The 17,185-nt window shown below is 43.7% G+C and overlaps 1 protein-coding gene across 1 annotated transcript in view; it reads left to right on the top strand.

Moving 5' to 3' along the window:
* proca (protein C (inactivator of coagulation factors Va and VIIIa), a) overlaps positions 1-17,185 on the top strand; it is a 54,931-nt gene that overhangs the window by 18,983 nt on the left and 18,763 nt on the right. The window contains 4 exon segments of the mRNA XM_034184076.1: positions 6,371-6,374; positions 6,377-6,511; positions 10,996-11,114; positions 14,251-14,368. Coding sequence (XP_034039967.1) covers positions 6,371-6,374; positions 6,377-6,511; positions 10,996-11,114; positions 14,251-14,368 — 376 coding nt within the window.

The following is a 17,185-nucleotide window of genomic DNA, read 5'->3' as shown; positions in this document are numbered from 1 at the left end:
GAGGAGCTGAAAGAGGATCAGTGAAAGAGCTGAAAGAGGATCAGTGGTTGGGTGGGAAGAGCTCAAATAGGATCAATGGTTGCGTGGGAGGAGCTCAAACAGATTCAGTGGTCAAATGTGAGGAGCTGAAAGAGGATCAGTGGTCAGCTGGGAGGAGCTCAGACAGATACAGTGGTTGAATGGGAGGAGCTCAAATAGCAACAGTGGTCGGATGGGAGGAGCTGGAACAGGATGCGTGGTTGGATGGGAGGAGCTCAAAGAGGATGAGTGGTTGGATGGGAGGAGCTCAAAGAGGATGAGTGGTTGGATGGGAGGAGCTCAAACAGATTCAGTGGTCAAATGTGAGGAGCTGAAAGAGGATCAGTGGTCAGCTGGGAGGAGCTCAGACAGATACAGTGGTTGAATGGGAGGAGCTCAAATAGCAACAGTGGTCAGATGGGAGGAGCTGAAAGAGGATCAGTGTTCGGATGGGAGGAACTCAGACAGGTTCACTGGTCGGGTGGGAGGAGCTCAGACAGATATAGGGATTGGATGGGAGGAGCTCAAAGAGGATCAGTGGTTGGATGGGGGGACCTCAAAGAGGATCAGTGCTTGGGTGAGAGAAGCTCAGGCAGGTTAATTGGTCGGATGGGAGGAGCCCAGACAGATTCATTGACCGGATGAGAGGAGATGAAAGAGGATCAGTGATCAGATGGGAGCAGATCAGACAGATACAGTGGTTGGATTGGAGGAGCTGAAAGAGGATCAGTGGTCGGATGGGGAGGAGCTCAAAGAGGATCAGTGGTTGGGTAGGAGGAGCTCAAGCAGGATCAGTTGTCGGGTGGGAGGAGCTCAGACAGATACAATGGTTGGATGAGAGGAGCTCAAAGAAGATCAGTGGTTGGGTAGGAGGAGCTCAAATAGGATCAGTGGCCGGATGAGAGGAGCTCAAAGAGGATCATTGGTTGGACAGGAGGAGCTCAAAGAGGATCAGTGGTCAGATGGGAGGAACTCAAAAAGGATCAGTGGTTGTGTAGGAGGGGCTCAGACAGGTTCAGTGGTCAGATGGGAGTAGCTGAAAGAGGATCAGTGGTCGGATGGGAGGAGCTCAGACAGGTACAGTAGTCGGAAGGGAGGAACTCAAAGAGGATCAGTGGTCGGGTGGGAGGGGGTCAGACAGGTTCCGTGGTTGGGTGGGAGGAGCTCAAAGAGGATCAGTGGTCAGATGGGAGGACCTCAGACAGGTTCATTGGTCGGATGGGAGGGGCTCCGACAGATTCAGTGGTCGGATGGGAGGAGCTGAAAGAGGATCAGTGGTTGGGTGGGAGGAGCTCAGATAGATACAGTGGTTGGATTGGAGGAGGTCAAAGAGGATCCCTGGTCGGGTGGGGAGGAGCACAAAGACGATCAGTGGTCGGGTGGGAGGGGCTCAGACAGGCTCAGTGGTTGGATGGTGGAGCTCAGACAGTTTCAGTGGTCGGATTGTAGGACCTCAGACGGGTTCAGTGGTCGGAAGGGAGGAACTCAAAGAGGATCAGTGGTCGGGTGGGAGGAGCTCAGACAGATTCAGTGGTTGGATGGGAGGAGCTGAAAGAGGATCCGTGGTTGGGTCGGGAGGACCTCAAAGAGGATCAGTGGTCGGGTGGGAGGAGATCAGACAGGTTCAGTGGTCCTTTGGGAGGAGCTCAGCCAGGTTTAGTAGTCAGATGGGAGGAGCTCAAAGAGGATCAGTGGTCAGATGGGAGGACCTCAGACAGGTTCATTGTTCCGATGGGAGGAGCTGAAAGATGATCAGTGGTCAGATGGGAGGAGCTCAAAGAGGATCAATATTCGGTGGGAGGAGCTAAGACAGATACAGTGGTCGGATGGGAGGGGCTGAAATCAATCAATCAATCAATCAACTTTTTTTTTATATAGCGCCAAATCACAACAAACAGTTGCCCCAAGGCGCTCCATATTGTAAGGCAAGGCCATACAATAATTATGAAAAACCCCAACGGTCAAAACAACCCCCTGTGAGCAAGCACTTGGCTACAGTGGGAAGGAAAAACTCCCTTTTAACAGGAAGAAACCTCCAGCAGAACCAGGCTCAGGGAGGGGCAGTCTTCTGCTGAGACTGGTTGGGGCTGAGGGAAAGAACCAGGAAAAAGACATGCTGTGGAGGGGGGCAGAGATCGATCACTAATGATTAAATGCAGAGTGATGCATACAAAGCAAAAAGAGAAAGAAACAGTGCATCATGGGAACCCCCCCACAGTCTACGTCTAAAGCAGCATAACCAAGGGATAGTCCAGGGTCACCTGATCCAGCCCTAACTATAAGCCTTAGCGAAAAGGAAAGTTTTAAGCCTAATCTTAAAAGTAGAGAGGGTATCTGTCTCCCTGATCTGAATTGGGAGCTGGTTCCACAGGAGAGGAGCCTGAAAGCTGAAGGCTCTGCCTCCCATTCTACTCTTACAAACCCTAGGAACTACAAGTAAGCCTGCAGTCTGAGAGCGAAGCGCTCTAATGGGGTAATATGGTACTACGAGGTCCCTAAGATAAGATGGGACCTGATTATTCAAAACCTTATAAGTAAGAAGAAGAATTTTAAATTCTATTCTAGAATTAACAGGAAGCCAATGAAGAGAGGCCAACACGGGTGAGATATGCTCTCTCCAGCTAGTCCCCGTCAGTACTCTAGCTGCAGCATTTTGAATTAACTGAAGGCTTTTTAGGGAACTTTTAGGACAACCTGATAATAATGAATTACAATAGTCCAGCCTAGAGGAAATAAATGCATGAATTAGTTTTTCAGCATCACTCTGAGACAAGACCTTTCTGATTTTAGAGATATTGCGTAAATGCAAAAAGGCAGTCCTACATATTTGTTTAATATGCGCTTTGAATGACATATCCTGATCAAAAATGACTCCAAGATTTCTCACAGTATTACTAGAGGTCAGGGAAATGCCATCCAGAGTAAAGATCTGGTTAGACACCATGCTTCTAAGATTTGTGGGGCCAAGTACAATAACTTCAGTTTTATCTGAGTTTAAAAGCAGGAAATTAGAGGTCATCCATGTCTTTATGTCTGTAAGACAATCCTGCAGTTTAGCTAATTGGTGTGTGTCCTCTGGCTTCATGGATAGATAAAGCTGGGTATCATCTGCGTAACAATGAAAATTTAAGCAATACCATCTAATAATACTGCCTAAGGGAAGCATGTATAAAGTGAATAAAATTGGTCCTAGCACAGAACCTTGTGGAACTCCATAATTAACTTTATTCCTGTGAAGAAGATTCCCCATTTACATGAACAAACTGTAATCTATTAGACAAATATGATTCAAACCACCGCAGCGCAGTGCCTTTAATACCTATGACATGCTCTAATCTCTGTAATAAAATTTTATGGTCAACAGTATCAAAAGCAGCACTGAGGTCCAACAGAACAAGCACAGAGATAAGTCCACTGTCTGAAGCCATAAGAAGATCATTTGTAACCTTCACTAATGCTGTTTCTGTACTATGATGAATTCTAAAACCTGACTGAAACTCTTCAAATAGACCATTCCTCTGCAGGTGATCAGTTAGCTGTTTTACAACTACCCTCTCAAGAATCTTTGAGAGAAAAGGAAGGTTGGAGATTGGCCTATAATTAGCTAAGATAGCTGGGTCAAGTGATGGCTTTTTAAGTAATGGTTTAATTACTGCCACCTTAAAAGCCGTGGTACATAGCCAACTAACAAAGATAGATTGATCATATTAAGATTGAAGCATTAAATATGGTAGGACTCCTTGAGCAGCCTGGCAGGAATGGGGTCTAATAAACATGTTGAGGGTTTGGATGAAGTAACTAATGAAAATAACTCAGACAGAACAATCGGAGAGAAGAGTCTAACCAAATACCGGCATCACTGAAAGCAGCCAAAAGATAACGATACATCTTTGGGATGGTTATGAGTAATTTTTTCTCTAATAGTCAAAATTTTGTTAGCAAAGAAAGTCATGAAGTCATTACTAGTAAAGTTAATGGAATACTCAGCTCAATAGAGCTCTGACTCTTTGTCAGCCTGGCTACAGTGCTGAAAAGAAACCTGGGGTTGTTACTTATTTTCTTCAATTAGTGATGAGTAGAAAAGATGTCCTAGCTTTACGGAGGGCTTTTTTATAGAGCAACAAACTCTTTTCCAGGCTAAGTGAAGATCTTCTAAATAGTGAGACGCCATTTTCCTCTCCAACTTACGGGTTATCTGCTTTAAGCTACGAGTTTGTGAGTTATACCACGGAGTTCAGACACTTCTGATTTAAAGCTCTCTTTTTCAGAGGAGCTACAGCATCCAAAGTTGTCTTCAATGAGGATGTAAAACTATTGACGAGATACTCTAACTCCCTTACAGAGTTTAGGGTAGCTACTCTGCTCTGTGTTGGTATATGACATTAGAGAACATAAAGAAGGAATCATATCCTTAAACCTAGTTACAGCGCTTTCTGAAAGACTTCTAGTGTAATGAAACTTATTCCCCACTGCTGGATAGTCCATCAGGGTAAATGTAAATGTTATTAAAAAATGATCAGACAGAAGGGAGTTTTCAGGGAATACTGTTAAGTCTTCTATTTCCATACCATAAGTCAGAACAAGATCTAAGATATGATTAAAGTGGTGGGTGGACTCATTTACTTTTTGAGCAAAGCCAATAGAGTCTAATAATAGATTAAATGCAGTGTTGAGGCTGTCATTCTCAGCATCTGTGTGGATGTTAAAATCGCCCACTATAATTATCTTATCTGAGCTAAGCACTAAGTCAGACAAAAGGTCTGAAAATTCACAGAGAAACTCACAGTAACGACCAGGTGGACGATAGATAATAACAAATAAAACTGGTTTTTGGGACTTCCAATTTGGATGGACAAGACTAAGAGACAAGCTTTCAAAATGAATTAAGCTCTGTCTAGGTTTTTGATTAATTAATAAGCTGGAATGGAAGATTGCTGCTATCCTCCGCCCCGGCCCGTGCTACGAGCATTCTGACAGTTAGTGTGACTCGGGGGTGTGACTCATTTAAACTAACATATTCATCCTGCTGTAACCAGGTTTCTGTAAGGCAGAATAAATCAATACGTTGATCAATTATTATATCATTTACCAACAGGGACTTAGAAGAGAGAGACCTAATGTTTAATAGACCACATTTAACTGTTTTAGTCTGTGGTGCAGTAGAAGGTGCTATATTATTTTTTCTTTTTGAATTTTTATGCTTAAATAGATTTTTGCTGGTTATTGGTGGTCTGGGAGCAGGCACCGTCTCTACGGGGATGGGGTAATGAGGGGATGGCAGGGGGAGAGAAGCTGCAGAGAGGTGTATAAGACCACAGCCCTGCTTCCTGGTCCCAACCCTGGATAGTCACAGTTTGGAGGATCCAAGAAAATTGGCCAGATTTCTAGAAATGAGAGCTGCTCCATCCAAAGTGGGATGGATGCCGTCTCTCCTAAGAAGACCAGGTTTTCCCCAGAAGCTTTGCCAATTATCTATGAAGCCCACCTCATTTTTTAGACACCACTCAGACAGCCAGGAACAGTGGTCGGGTGGGAGGAGCTCAGACAGATTCAGTGGTCGGATGGGAGAAGCTCAGACAGGTACAGTAGTCAGATGTGAGGAACTCAAAGAGGATCAGTCGTCAGGTGGGAGGAGCTCAAATAGCAACAGTGGTCGGATGGGAGGAGCTGAAAGAGGATCAGTGGTCGGATGGGAGGAGCTCAAAGAGGATCAGTGGTCAGGTAGGATGGGCTCAGACATGTTCGCTCGTCGGATGGGAGGAGCTCAGACAGGTACATTGGTCGGATGGGAGGAGCTCAGACAGGTACATTGGTTGGATGGGTGAAGCTCAGACAGGTTTGGTTGTCACAACACCGATTTTCTGTCGGGAAGTTTGCCAGTTCATTTCCCAGCTGGCACCTGATGCTTCCCTCCACCTTCCCCAGTAAATTAAATCAAGGTGCCGTGTTCTGTCACATAGTGTTGGCAGCACGTTGGCCAAGTGGTTAGCACTGTTGCCTCACAATGAGAACATTATAGGATTGATTCCCGCCTGTGGCATTTCTGTGTGGAGTTTGCATGTTCTCCATGTCTGCTTGAGTTCCCTGCAGGTCCTCCGGCTTTCTCTCCCATCCAATGACATGCAGGTTAGGTGGATTGGAAATTTTCAATTGTCCACAGGTGTGCGTGTGGGTATGAATGTATTTGTCTATAGGTGGCGCTGCGACAGACTGGCATCCTGTCCCAGTTGTACCCTGCCTCAGGCCTCCATGACCTAATCTTGGATAAGCGGCTGAAGATGAGTGTGTCTGTGTAAGAATAATCCATGTGTAAATGTCGACATAATTGTACATGTTGTCTGTTATTTTTCAGCACAAACAGCCACAAATTGCTCCATCAACAACGGCGACTGTGACCACGAGTGTACGGACAGCAAGGATGGTCTGACACGGACCTGCAGCTGTCTGGATGGATATAAACTCGACAAAAATGCCAAGAAATGTGTCCCAAAAGGTTAGGGTTCCATGACAGTTAAAGCATCCACCAGATGATTTAATAGTAGAGGCTCTAAGCCACAAAATATGGCCGAATCGTTCACTTTATGATAGAAGCACCAAAGTTGGCTTAAATGTAGTTTATTATATGCCCTTTCAAAAAAGTAACAGTTCCATGAAATATCTCAAGGAGAACTGGGGGACATCTAACCCTCAACTGATATACCCAAAGTTATAAAAATTGACAGATTTTTCCTGAATTTGTTGGAATGCATCCAACTAAACTTAATTTTAGGAATCCTTACAAATAGATTTGGACTTTTTTGTGACATGTGTATGGAAATCATAAGTAATTGCATCTCACCAACAAAAAAGGAGAAATGGGGTCAAGTATAATGAAGGTAATATGCTTATTTTTCACACACACATATGCCAAAATAGATTATTCACTAGCATCAAGTAAGTTCAGACATAATTTTATTATAGTTGTTTTAAAATAGATGTTTGATCAAAAAGCATTTATTTTTTAATCCCCCAATTTTATATCATTATTAGTTACAGAACCACAGAAAAGTGATGACAAACTAATAGGTAATAACATTGTTGTTTTATTCATAAAAAGACACCCTTGTATGTTTTTACAGAATGTATGACTTGTGTTTTACTTATAGTATTATCATTCTTTTTAACTAATGGTTTATGGTGTAAATTTTGACTTTAAAGTAACATTTATATAACTGTTACAGTATAACATAAAATAGACATACTTTATTTCTGAAATATTACGTTTTTTTTTTCTTTTGTTTGCAATAGTCAATAGTTTTTCTGTCTAAACAAGTAAATGCTAGAAACATAAAGATGTTTTTATCAGTTTTACTCTTGGTGTACAGAAGATTCAAGTCACTTTGAAATTACTTACAACTATGAAGCTCAATAACCACAAAAATAATTCAGAAGATGTATTATATTAACTAACCAATAGTGAAAAACAGTTTACATGTCTTGTCTACTACAATTTCCACAACAGGCACACAGTGCAGTGCAATGTAGGTTTGCCTTTAAGCATTTGCAAAGACCCCGACAGGCCTTCATGCATCCACAGTGAATAAGTTCCTTACAAGCTTTGCATGCTTCAGGCAACTTTGACCACAAAGGCCTCCATCTTTCTTCAACAAGTTGCCAACCCCACTTATCTGGTGACGGGTACTCTGGTCTTGGAATCAGTGTTTGACCCCAGATGAATGCTGATTGATTGGGTTGGGGGAATATTTTCCAATGACTTAGTTCCCCTGGCAAACAGCTTCTAGCGTGCCATGTTTACACTTGTCTCCTCCAGTGTTCTAGAGTAGAGTAAAACAACAAAGTGCTCCAATGTTGCATACATATCTGGTGTGATGGTCTCTATGTTGTGAGAAAGACTGGAGAAGATGGGTGTTACATCCCCAAACACCTCCCATAGCTCCCAAGCTTTTTTTTTTGCTTTTCTGGTCAAGACTACCTCAGTTGAAGCTGCAATGAAGCATGAAAATTAACATTTAGAATACATTAGACAATGACGTTCACAGTGCATTTACTTTTGATATAAAAGTAGATAGATAAACACTCTGATGGTAAAACCCTTGTTGCAATCAAAATGTTAATAAATTAAATTTTCCACAGGGCCATCTAGTTAGTATTGAGTTAGTGGATGCATAAAAAGAAATAGAACTTTATTTACTTGGCAAGTGTTTTTGATACATGTTTATGTTTGATACATGTTTGTTTTGAAGGCATTATGGGTTTTTTTCTGTTGTTTTACAGAAATCTTAAATTTCAGGATTGAAGTCACATGTAGACACCTTTTGAGCTTACCATAATGATCAGCATTCTTGAAAACATGGGCAACAATCAATGGACTCAGACACCACTACGGTTTAGGCGTTGTTAGATCTCAGTGCTGCGTTTGATACCGTGGATCATTATATTTTGCTCAATAGGTTGGAGAATTTTTTTGGGATTACTGGAAGTGCCCTTGCCTGGTTGACGTCATATCTGTCCAGTCGTTCTCAATGTGTCTTGTATAATGGCACTACCTCTGACCTTGCTGACATGAGATTTGGGGTTCCACAGGGATCTGTTTTAGGCCCCTTGCTTTTGTCCCTGTATGTGGCACCCCTTTGGCGTATACTGCAGAGTTTTGGGATTGCCTTTCATTGTTATGCTGATGATACTCAGTTGTACATGCCGATAACTGCGGGAACTCTCACTCCCATAAAATCCCTGGAGGACTGTCTTCTATCAGTGAGAAGTTGGATGTCTAGTAACTTCCTACTTTTAAACTTTGATAAGACTGAAATGATGGTTCTTGGTCCAGCGAGACATCGGCATCAGTTTGACCAGCTGGCGCTCAGCCTAGGTTCCTGTGTCATATATCATATGGACAAAATGAGGCACCTTGGGGTAATTTTTGATCCCACGTTGTCTTTTGACCTCCACATCAGGGATGTTACTAGGACTGCTTTTTTCCATCTGAGAAATATAGCGAGGATCTGCCCCATCCTGTCTATGGCTGATGCTGAGACCCTGATTCATGCTTTTGTTTCTTCTAGACTAGATTATTATAATGTTCTATTTTCAGGGTTACCACAGTCCAGTATTAGGGGTCTTCAGCTGGTTCAGAACGCTGCCGCCAGACTTCTGACACGTAGCAGAAGGTCTGAACATATCACACCCATTTTGGCATCTTTGCACTGGCTCCCTGTCTCTGTGAGAGCAGATTTTAAGGTTTTGTTATTGACTTATAAGGTTGTTCATGGACTGGTGCCATCTTATCTGGTTGATCTGGTGGAACTCTACATGCTGGCCCGGGCTTTGCGGTCGCAGGATGTGGGACTTCTCTGTGTTCCCAGGGTGAAGAAGAAGTCAGCAGGTCAAAGAGCCTTTTCGTATCGTGCACCCACCCTGTGGAACAGTCTTCCTGCGACCGTGAGGCAGTCTGAGTCTGTGGACATTTTTAAGTCAAGACTCAAAACCTATTTTTATTCTCTTTCTTATGGATAGTTTTTGTTTTATTTGTTTTATTGTTTTACTTCAGTTTTTATTTATGTATTTGAATTTTTTATTCATTTTTTATTATTTATTCAATTTTATGTTGACTTGTTTTATATAAGGCGCCTTGAGACGGCTTTTGCTGTGATTTGGCGCATTATAAGCTAATTAAATTAAATTAAACAATACCAATATCATTTCCCTAGAATGACCAGAACTCTTGAAATTAGCTTTCAAGGTTCATTGGCGGCCATATTGAATGTGGCTGCTGTGTCTTACAATACATTTGATGTACCTTTAATTGTCATCAGTTAGTGTAAGGATACATTACTGTGCTAAACATCAAAAGTGTTGGTAGTAACTGTGTTTGTATTACTTACAAAGTAACACTCATTTTGATTCTGCAATTGTTTTGGCAGCCATATTTGATTTTCAAGATGGCATTGATCACTAATTCATGCTTATTTTAGATCATTATATATTATATTGACCAACTTACTAAGCTTGGACACCAAGATTTTGATTACATTTATTATTGAAGCAAAAGTGTTGTAATTTTTTTGCCTGATGGCAGCCATCTTGGATTTTCAAGATTGCACAAATATGACCACAGAGCCCCAAAACCTAGAAAAAGACACCAAGATCATCTTCCTAGCTCCTCTATAACTCCTAAAATGAGCTATTATAACTTTATAGGCTGAATATTGTCATACATACATGACAATGGAACTGTTCCTAAATCTGTTTCTTATATCAAAACAGATCTGTGTGCAAAATTTGGCGCTTCTATCAGAAAGTGAAGGATTTTGAGGCTTAGAGCCGCTACTATAATGGACGAACTGAACTTTGAGCAGAAGGATGAAGCTTGTCAGTGACATCACTGGCTGATGTGATTGGTAGGAATAGAAACCTGCCCCCTGCGGTGTCTTTCTGGAACTGGTTTGACACCACTGCTCCCAATTCAAGGTCCTCATGGTTGCATCCCTGTGTTCTAGTTCTGTCTCTACTTGCTCCACCCACTTTGGCTCAGTCAGACATCTGTTCACTCATGACTGGCTGAGCCCACCTGTGTGAGGGAAGCTGTTTTTGGCAGCGCAGGAAGAAATGAAAAATGTGCAGGTTTTAGTCCTGAGGACCGGGATTGGGTTCCATGGCTGTAGACTGTGCTGATAAAGACTGTTGCTCATCCAGGTGAAAATATCTAGAAGCTGTGTCAAAAACAAGTAGACAGGTGAGGGAAGCCACCAAGATAACCTTGACAGCTCTGAAACAGTTTCATGCTTCATTGGGTGTGTGTTGCTCCTCCAGCCACAGTTTTAGAACACAAAAATAGTTTTTTTATGATGTGTTTCTTGTCTTGCCTCTGTATTGGTTCTTGTTACGCAGCTCCTCACGTTATCGGACAGTCAGCTGTGACATAATCATCACTTTCTGTTACATGCTATGTGTGCACTGAAATGTGTGTGTGAACTTCAGGTCGTTCATCTTGTGGCCAGCTGCTGATTGGCAGGTCATCATACACTCAAGCAATGGATGGCCTGCTGCCCTGGATGGTGGGCGGGGAGGTGGGCAAGAAAGGGGAGACTCCATGGCAGGTAACGCCTCATTTATTCAAAACAACTAAAACTTACAGGACCAAAAGTAAATGTCACAAAGACACCAATCAGGCAGACGTTTCTGAAACAGAACTTTGGATCTGACTTCCTGCTGCAATTGATGCTTGATGACGTCCTTTTTGTGTGTAGGTGCTCCATCTTTTTTTCCTTCTTTTGGTTGCTCTCGTTAGGAGTCGCCACAGCAGATCAATCGTTTCCATCTCACCCTGTCCTCTCCATCTTCCTCTGTCACACCAGCCACCTGCATGTCCTCCCTTAACACATCCATAAATCTCCTCGTTGTCCTCTCTCTTCTCCTGCCTGCTGGCTCCATCCTCAGCATCCTTTTCCCTATATATCCTCGGTCCCTCCTCTGCACTTGTCAGTCTCACATCTCTGACTTTGTCTTCAAACCCTCCCACCTGAGCTGTCCCTCTGATATGTTAATTCCTAATCCTGTCCATCCTCGTCATTCCAAAAGAAAATCACATCATCTTCAGCTCTGCCTCCTGTCTTTGTTAATGCCACCGTCTCTAAGCCGTACAACACAGCTGCTCTCGGTACTCACCTGGAGACTATCCCCTTCACTCTTGCAGATATCTGTCACAAATCACTCCTGCCACCTTTCTCCACCCACTCCACCCTACCTGCACTCTCTTCTTCACCTCTCTACAACACTCTCCATTACTTTGGACAGTTGACCCCAAGTGTTTATCCTCGTCCACTTTCACCACTTTAAGTCGTCGTAACCACACTATTCCACTGAACTCCCTCTGATTCACACATGTACTTAGTCTTGCTCCGACTGACTTTCGTTCATTGTGTGTAGGTGATTGATGATGTCACTGTTTGTGTGAAGATGATTGATGATGTCATTGTTTGTGTGTAGGTGCTCGATGATGTCGCTGTTTGTGTGAAGATGATTGATGATGTCACTGTTTGTGTGTCAGTGCTCGATGATGTCGCTGTTTGTGTGTAGATGATCGATGATGTTGCTGCCTGTGTGTTGGTGATCGAAAATATCACTGTGTATGTGTGTCCGTGCTCGATGATGTTGCCTTTTGTGTGTAGGTGCTCATGATGTCCCTGATTGTGTTTGTAGGTGCTCGATGGTGTCATTTTTATGTGTTGGTGATCGATGATGTTGACATTTCTGTGTGCAGGTGCTCGATGATGTTGCTATTTATGTGTCTTGTTGCTCCATGATGTCTCCATTTGTGTGTGGAGGTGCTCGATGATGTCGCCGTTTGTGTGTGGAGGTGCTCATGATGTCACTGTTTGTGTGTCGGTGCTCGATGATGTCGTTGAACGTGTGTCGGTGCTGGATGATGTCGCTGTTTGTGTGTCGGTGCTCGATGATGTCACCATTTGTGTGTAGGCGCTCAATGATGTCACCGTTTGTGTGTGGAGGTGCTCATGATGTCACTGTTTGTGTGTCGGTGCTCGATGATGTCGTTGAACGTGTGTTGGTGCTGGATTATGTCGCGGTTTGTGTGTCGGTGCTCGATGATGTCGCCGTTTGTGTGTCGGTGCTCGATGATGTTGCCGTTTGTGTGTAGGTGCTCGATGTCACTGTTTGTGTGTAGGCGCTCGATGATGTCACCGTTTGTGTGTAGGCGCTCGATGATGTCGCTGTTTGTGTGTCGGTGCTCGATGATGTTGCCGTTTGTGTGTCGGTGCTCGATGATGTTGCCGTTTGTGTGTCGGTGCTCGATGATGTCGCCGTTTGTGTGTAGGCGCTCGATGATGTCGCTGTTTGTGTGTCGGTGCTCGATGATGTTGCCGTTTGTGTGTAGGTGCTCGATGTCACTGTTTGTGTGTAGGCGCTCGATGATGTCACCGTTTGTGTGTAGGCGCTCGATGATGTCGCCGTTTGTGTGTAGGCGCTCGATGATGTCGCTGTTTGTGTGTAGGCGCTCGATGATGTCGCTGTTTGTGTGTCGGTGCTCGATGATGTTGCCGTTTGTGTGTAGGTGCTCGATGTCACTGTTTGTGTGTAGGCGCTCGATGATGTCACCGTTTGTGTGTAGGCGCTCGATGATGTCGCCGTTTGTGTGTCGGTGCTCGATGATGTCGCCGTTTGTGTGTCGGTGCTCGATGATGTCGCCGTTTGTGTGTAGGTGCTCAGTGATGTTGCCGTTTGTGTGTAGGTGCTCAATGATGTTGCCGTTTGTGTGTAGGTGCTCGATGATGTCGCTGTTTGCGTGTTGGTGCTTGATGATGTCACTGTTTGTGTGTCGGTGCTCGATGATGTTGCTGTTTGTGTGTAGGTGCTCGATGACGTCGCTGTTTGTGTGTCGGTACCCGATGATGTTGACATTTCTGTGTGTAGTTGCTCAATGATGTCAGTTTTCATGTGTGTAGGTCACAGGTGCAAAGTTCGGTCCTTGAGATCTACCTTCCTGACCCTCTTCGTTGTCTCCCTTCTCCAACACACCTGAATCCTATGAAAGACTCGTGAGCAGGCTTGTAACGAGCCTGTTGGTCCTCGATGATGTCGCCTTTTGTGTGAAGGCGCTCGATGATGTTGTTGATTGTCTGTAGGCAACCCAGTCTCACGACATGTCATGAGTCAGCAGCATGAAATATACTTTAATCTCTTGGTTCGTGATATTGTCAAGAAATGTGCAAAATGTTCGTCACGCGAGCAAAAATTAATTCTAATACATTCTGTGACGGCTGCACAAAAGTCAAAGTGAAGCGGGGTAGAGGGTCGGGGTGGTTGTGGCTCGGGTTAGGGGAAGGAGTAGGGTTTGGTTGTGGTCAAGGTTTGGATTTGGGGTAGGGTTAGTAATAGTGAGTTAAAAAAAAACCCAGTCATGAAAATTTGAATAATTTTGTGACGGGAGCACAAAAAGAAAACGTGAGACTCGTCTGCTGCAGGTGCTCAATGATGTCGCTGGTTTTGATGATGTCGCTGGTTTTGTGTGTCAGTGCTCGATGATGTTGCCGTTTGTGTGTGTAGGTGCTCAATGATGTTGTCATTTTTGTTTGTAGGTGCTCGATGATGTCGCTGGTTTTGTGTGTAGGTACTCGATGATGTTGTCATTTTTGTTTGTCGGTGCTCGATGATGTTGCTGTTTGTGTGTGTAGGTGCTCCCTGATGTAATTTTTATGTCGCTGTCTGTGTGTATAGGTGCTGTTACTGAACGCCCAAGGGCGTTTTCACTGCGGTGGCGTCCTCATCGATGAGAACTGGGTTCTGACAGCGGCTCACTGTCTGGACACCAGCCTGTGGTTTAAAGTGCGACTGGGTGAGATTTGAGTCTGCAGACATGAACCAGTTTGACATCACTACAACCATAAACACATCTGCGTTAGAATGCTGCTTTAGGATGTCAACAAATAATCAATTGGAAGGTGGAAGTGAAAAATGTTAAGTTTTGGAACGCGAGATTCAACATGTTTCAGAGTTCCTGATTCAAAGAAGCCTTGCATGCTGGGAGGTATTGTTATCCTCAAAATAATATATTTCCATCTATTTGATAGTGATGTTCATGTCTCTGCATCCTTGGTCTTTGACATGCAAAGACACTTGGGAAGATCTATGGTGTCAGGAGGTCAAAGGTCAAAGGTGTTTGGTGATGCCCACATCTTTGTAGGAGAATGTAGGTCCTTGTCTTTAGGGTCTTGGTGCTTCCTGTCTTTGGGTCCTATCTCACTGGGCATGACGGTTGGAGCACAATTGGAGACATGAATTAGCGACCAAACATGCGAACGAGCAGCAGTGTCACAGTTGGTATCTCACTGAAGTGTCCACGCACAGCAGAAATAGTGACACACATTTGCACTGCAATGCATTGCACATTTATTATCCTGCTATTATCCATGTGAATAAACTGTGGAAATTCCTCCACTGTACCCAGTAATGGCAAAATAAAATAAATAATAAAATAATAATAAATAAAATAATACAAATAATAAAGCCTTCAGCACACTCACTGACTTGCAAAATGATGTCCCTGCTGGATATGCTCTTTGCTATGATATGCTCTATGTCCCTGCTTTTTGCTCTTGCTTGCCTCTACTGGTGGTTGGCTCTCACTGCGGTATTGTATCACTTCCTGTTCCGTAGCACAGCGGTGTTTTGCTGTATCTGTTAGCTGTTTAATCTGCGCAGTTAGATTGATCTAGTTATCTAGATTACGATTTGTTTCCCAGTGTAATCTTCACGTGCCTTAACTAAAGCATTCCTTCTGCTGAATCACCTCTAAATTATTTACACATTATTCACTTTGCGTGTTTTTAGGAATCCGCTAGCTTAGCGCAGCTACTAGCTCTTAGCCGATTTAGCATGGCGTCTCTCCCGCACTTTTCTGCTCTGGGTGTGAAATGTTTAGTTATTCCTCGGCCTCCTTTAGCAGTAACGGTACTTGTAATAAGTGTAGCTTATTCGTAGCTTTGGAGGCCAGGCTGGCGAATTGGAGACTCGGCTCCGCACCATGGAAAATTCTACAGCTAGCCAGGCCCCTGTAGTCGGTGCGGACCAAGGTAGCTTAGCCGCCGTTAGTTCCCCTCTGGCAGATCCCGAGCAGCCGGGAAAGCAGGCCGACTGGGTGACTGTGAGGAGGAAGCGTAGCCCTAAACAGAAGCCCCGTGTACACCGCCAACCCGTTCACATCTCTAACCGTTTTTCCCCACTCGACGACACACCCGCCGAGGATCAAACTCTGGTTATTGGTGACTCTGTTTTGAGAAATGTGAAGTTAGCGACACCAGCAACCATAGTCAATTGTCTTCCGGGGGCCAGAGCAGGCGACATTGAAGAAAATTTGAAACTGCTGGCTAAGGCTAAGCGTAAATTTGGTAAGATTGTAATTCACGTCGGCAGTAATGACACCCGGTTACGCCAATCGGAGGTCACTAAAATTAACATTAAATCGGTGTGTAACTTTGCAAAAACAATGTCGGACTCTGTAGTTTTCTCTGGGCCCCTCCCCAATCGGACCGGGAGTGACATGTTTAGCCGCATGTTCTCCTTGAATTGCTGGCTGTCTGAGTGGTGTCCAAAAAATGAGGTGGGCTTCATAGAGAATTGGCAAAGCTTCTGGGGAAAACCTGGTCTTGTTAGGAGAGACGGCATCCATCCCACTTTGGATGGAGCAGCTCTCATTTCTAGAAATCTGGCCAATTTTCTTAAATCCTCCAAACCGTGACTATCCAGGGTTGGGACCAGGAAGCAGAGTTGTAGTCTTACACACCTCTCTGCAGCTTCTCTCCCCCTGCCATCCCCTCATTACCCCATTTCCGTAGAGACGGTGTCTGCTCCCAGACCACCAATAACCAGCAAAAATCTATTTAAGCATAAAAAAAAAAAAAAAAAAAAAAAATAATATAGTACCTTCAACTGCACCACAGACTAAAACAGTTAAATGTGGTCTATTAAACATTAGGTCTCTCTCTTCTAAGTCCCTGTTGGTAAATGATATAATAATTGATCAACATATTGATTTATTCTGCCTTACAGAAACCTGGTTACAGCAGGATGAATATGTTAGTTTAAATGAGTCAACACCCCCGAGTCACACTAACTGTCAGAATGCTCGTAGCACGGGCCGGGGCGGAGGATTAGCAGCAATCTTCCATTCCAGCTTATTAATTAATCAAAAACCTAGACAGAGCTTTAATTCATTTGAAAGCTTGTCTCTTAGTCTTGTCCATCCAAATTGGAAGTCCCAAAAACCAGTTTTATTTGTTATTATCCATCGTCCACCTGGTCGTTACTGTGAGTTTCTCTGTGAATTTTCAGACCTTTTGTCTGACTTAGTGCTTAGCTCAGATAAGATAATTATAGTGGGCGATTTTAACATCCACACAGATGCTGAGAATGACAGCCTCAACACTGCATTTAATCTATTATTAGACTCTATTGGCTTTGCTCAAAATGTAAATGAGTCCACCCACCACTTTAATCATATCTTAGATCTTGTTCTGACTTATGGTATGGAAATAGAAGACTTAACAGTATTCCCTGAAAACTCCCTTCTGTCTGATCATTTCTTAATAACATTTACATTTACTCTGATGGACTACCCAGCAGTGGGGAATAACTTTCATTACACTAGAAGTCT

Source organism: Thalassophryne amazonica, chromosome 12, assembly GCF_902500255.1.
Source record: "Thalassophryne amazonica chromosome 12, fThaAma1.1, whole genome shotgun sequence".
Taxonomy (NCBI): domain Eukaryota; kingdom Metazoa; phylum Chordata; class Actinopteri; order Batrachoidiformes; family Batrachoididae; genus Thalassophryne; species Thalassophryne amazonica.
The sequence above is the reverse complement of the archived record's forward strand: the minus strand, read 5'-3'. Positions and strand labels throughout refer to the sequence as shown.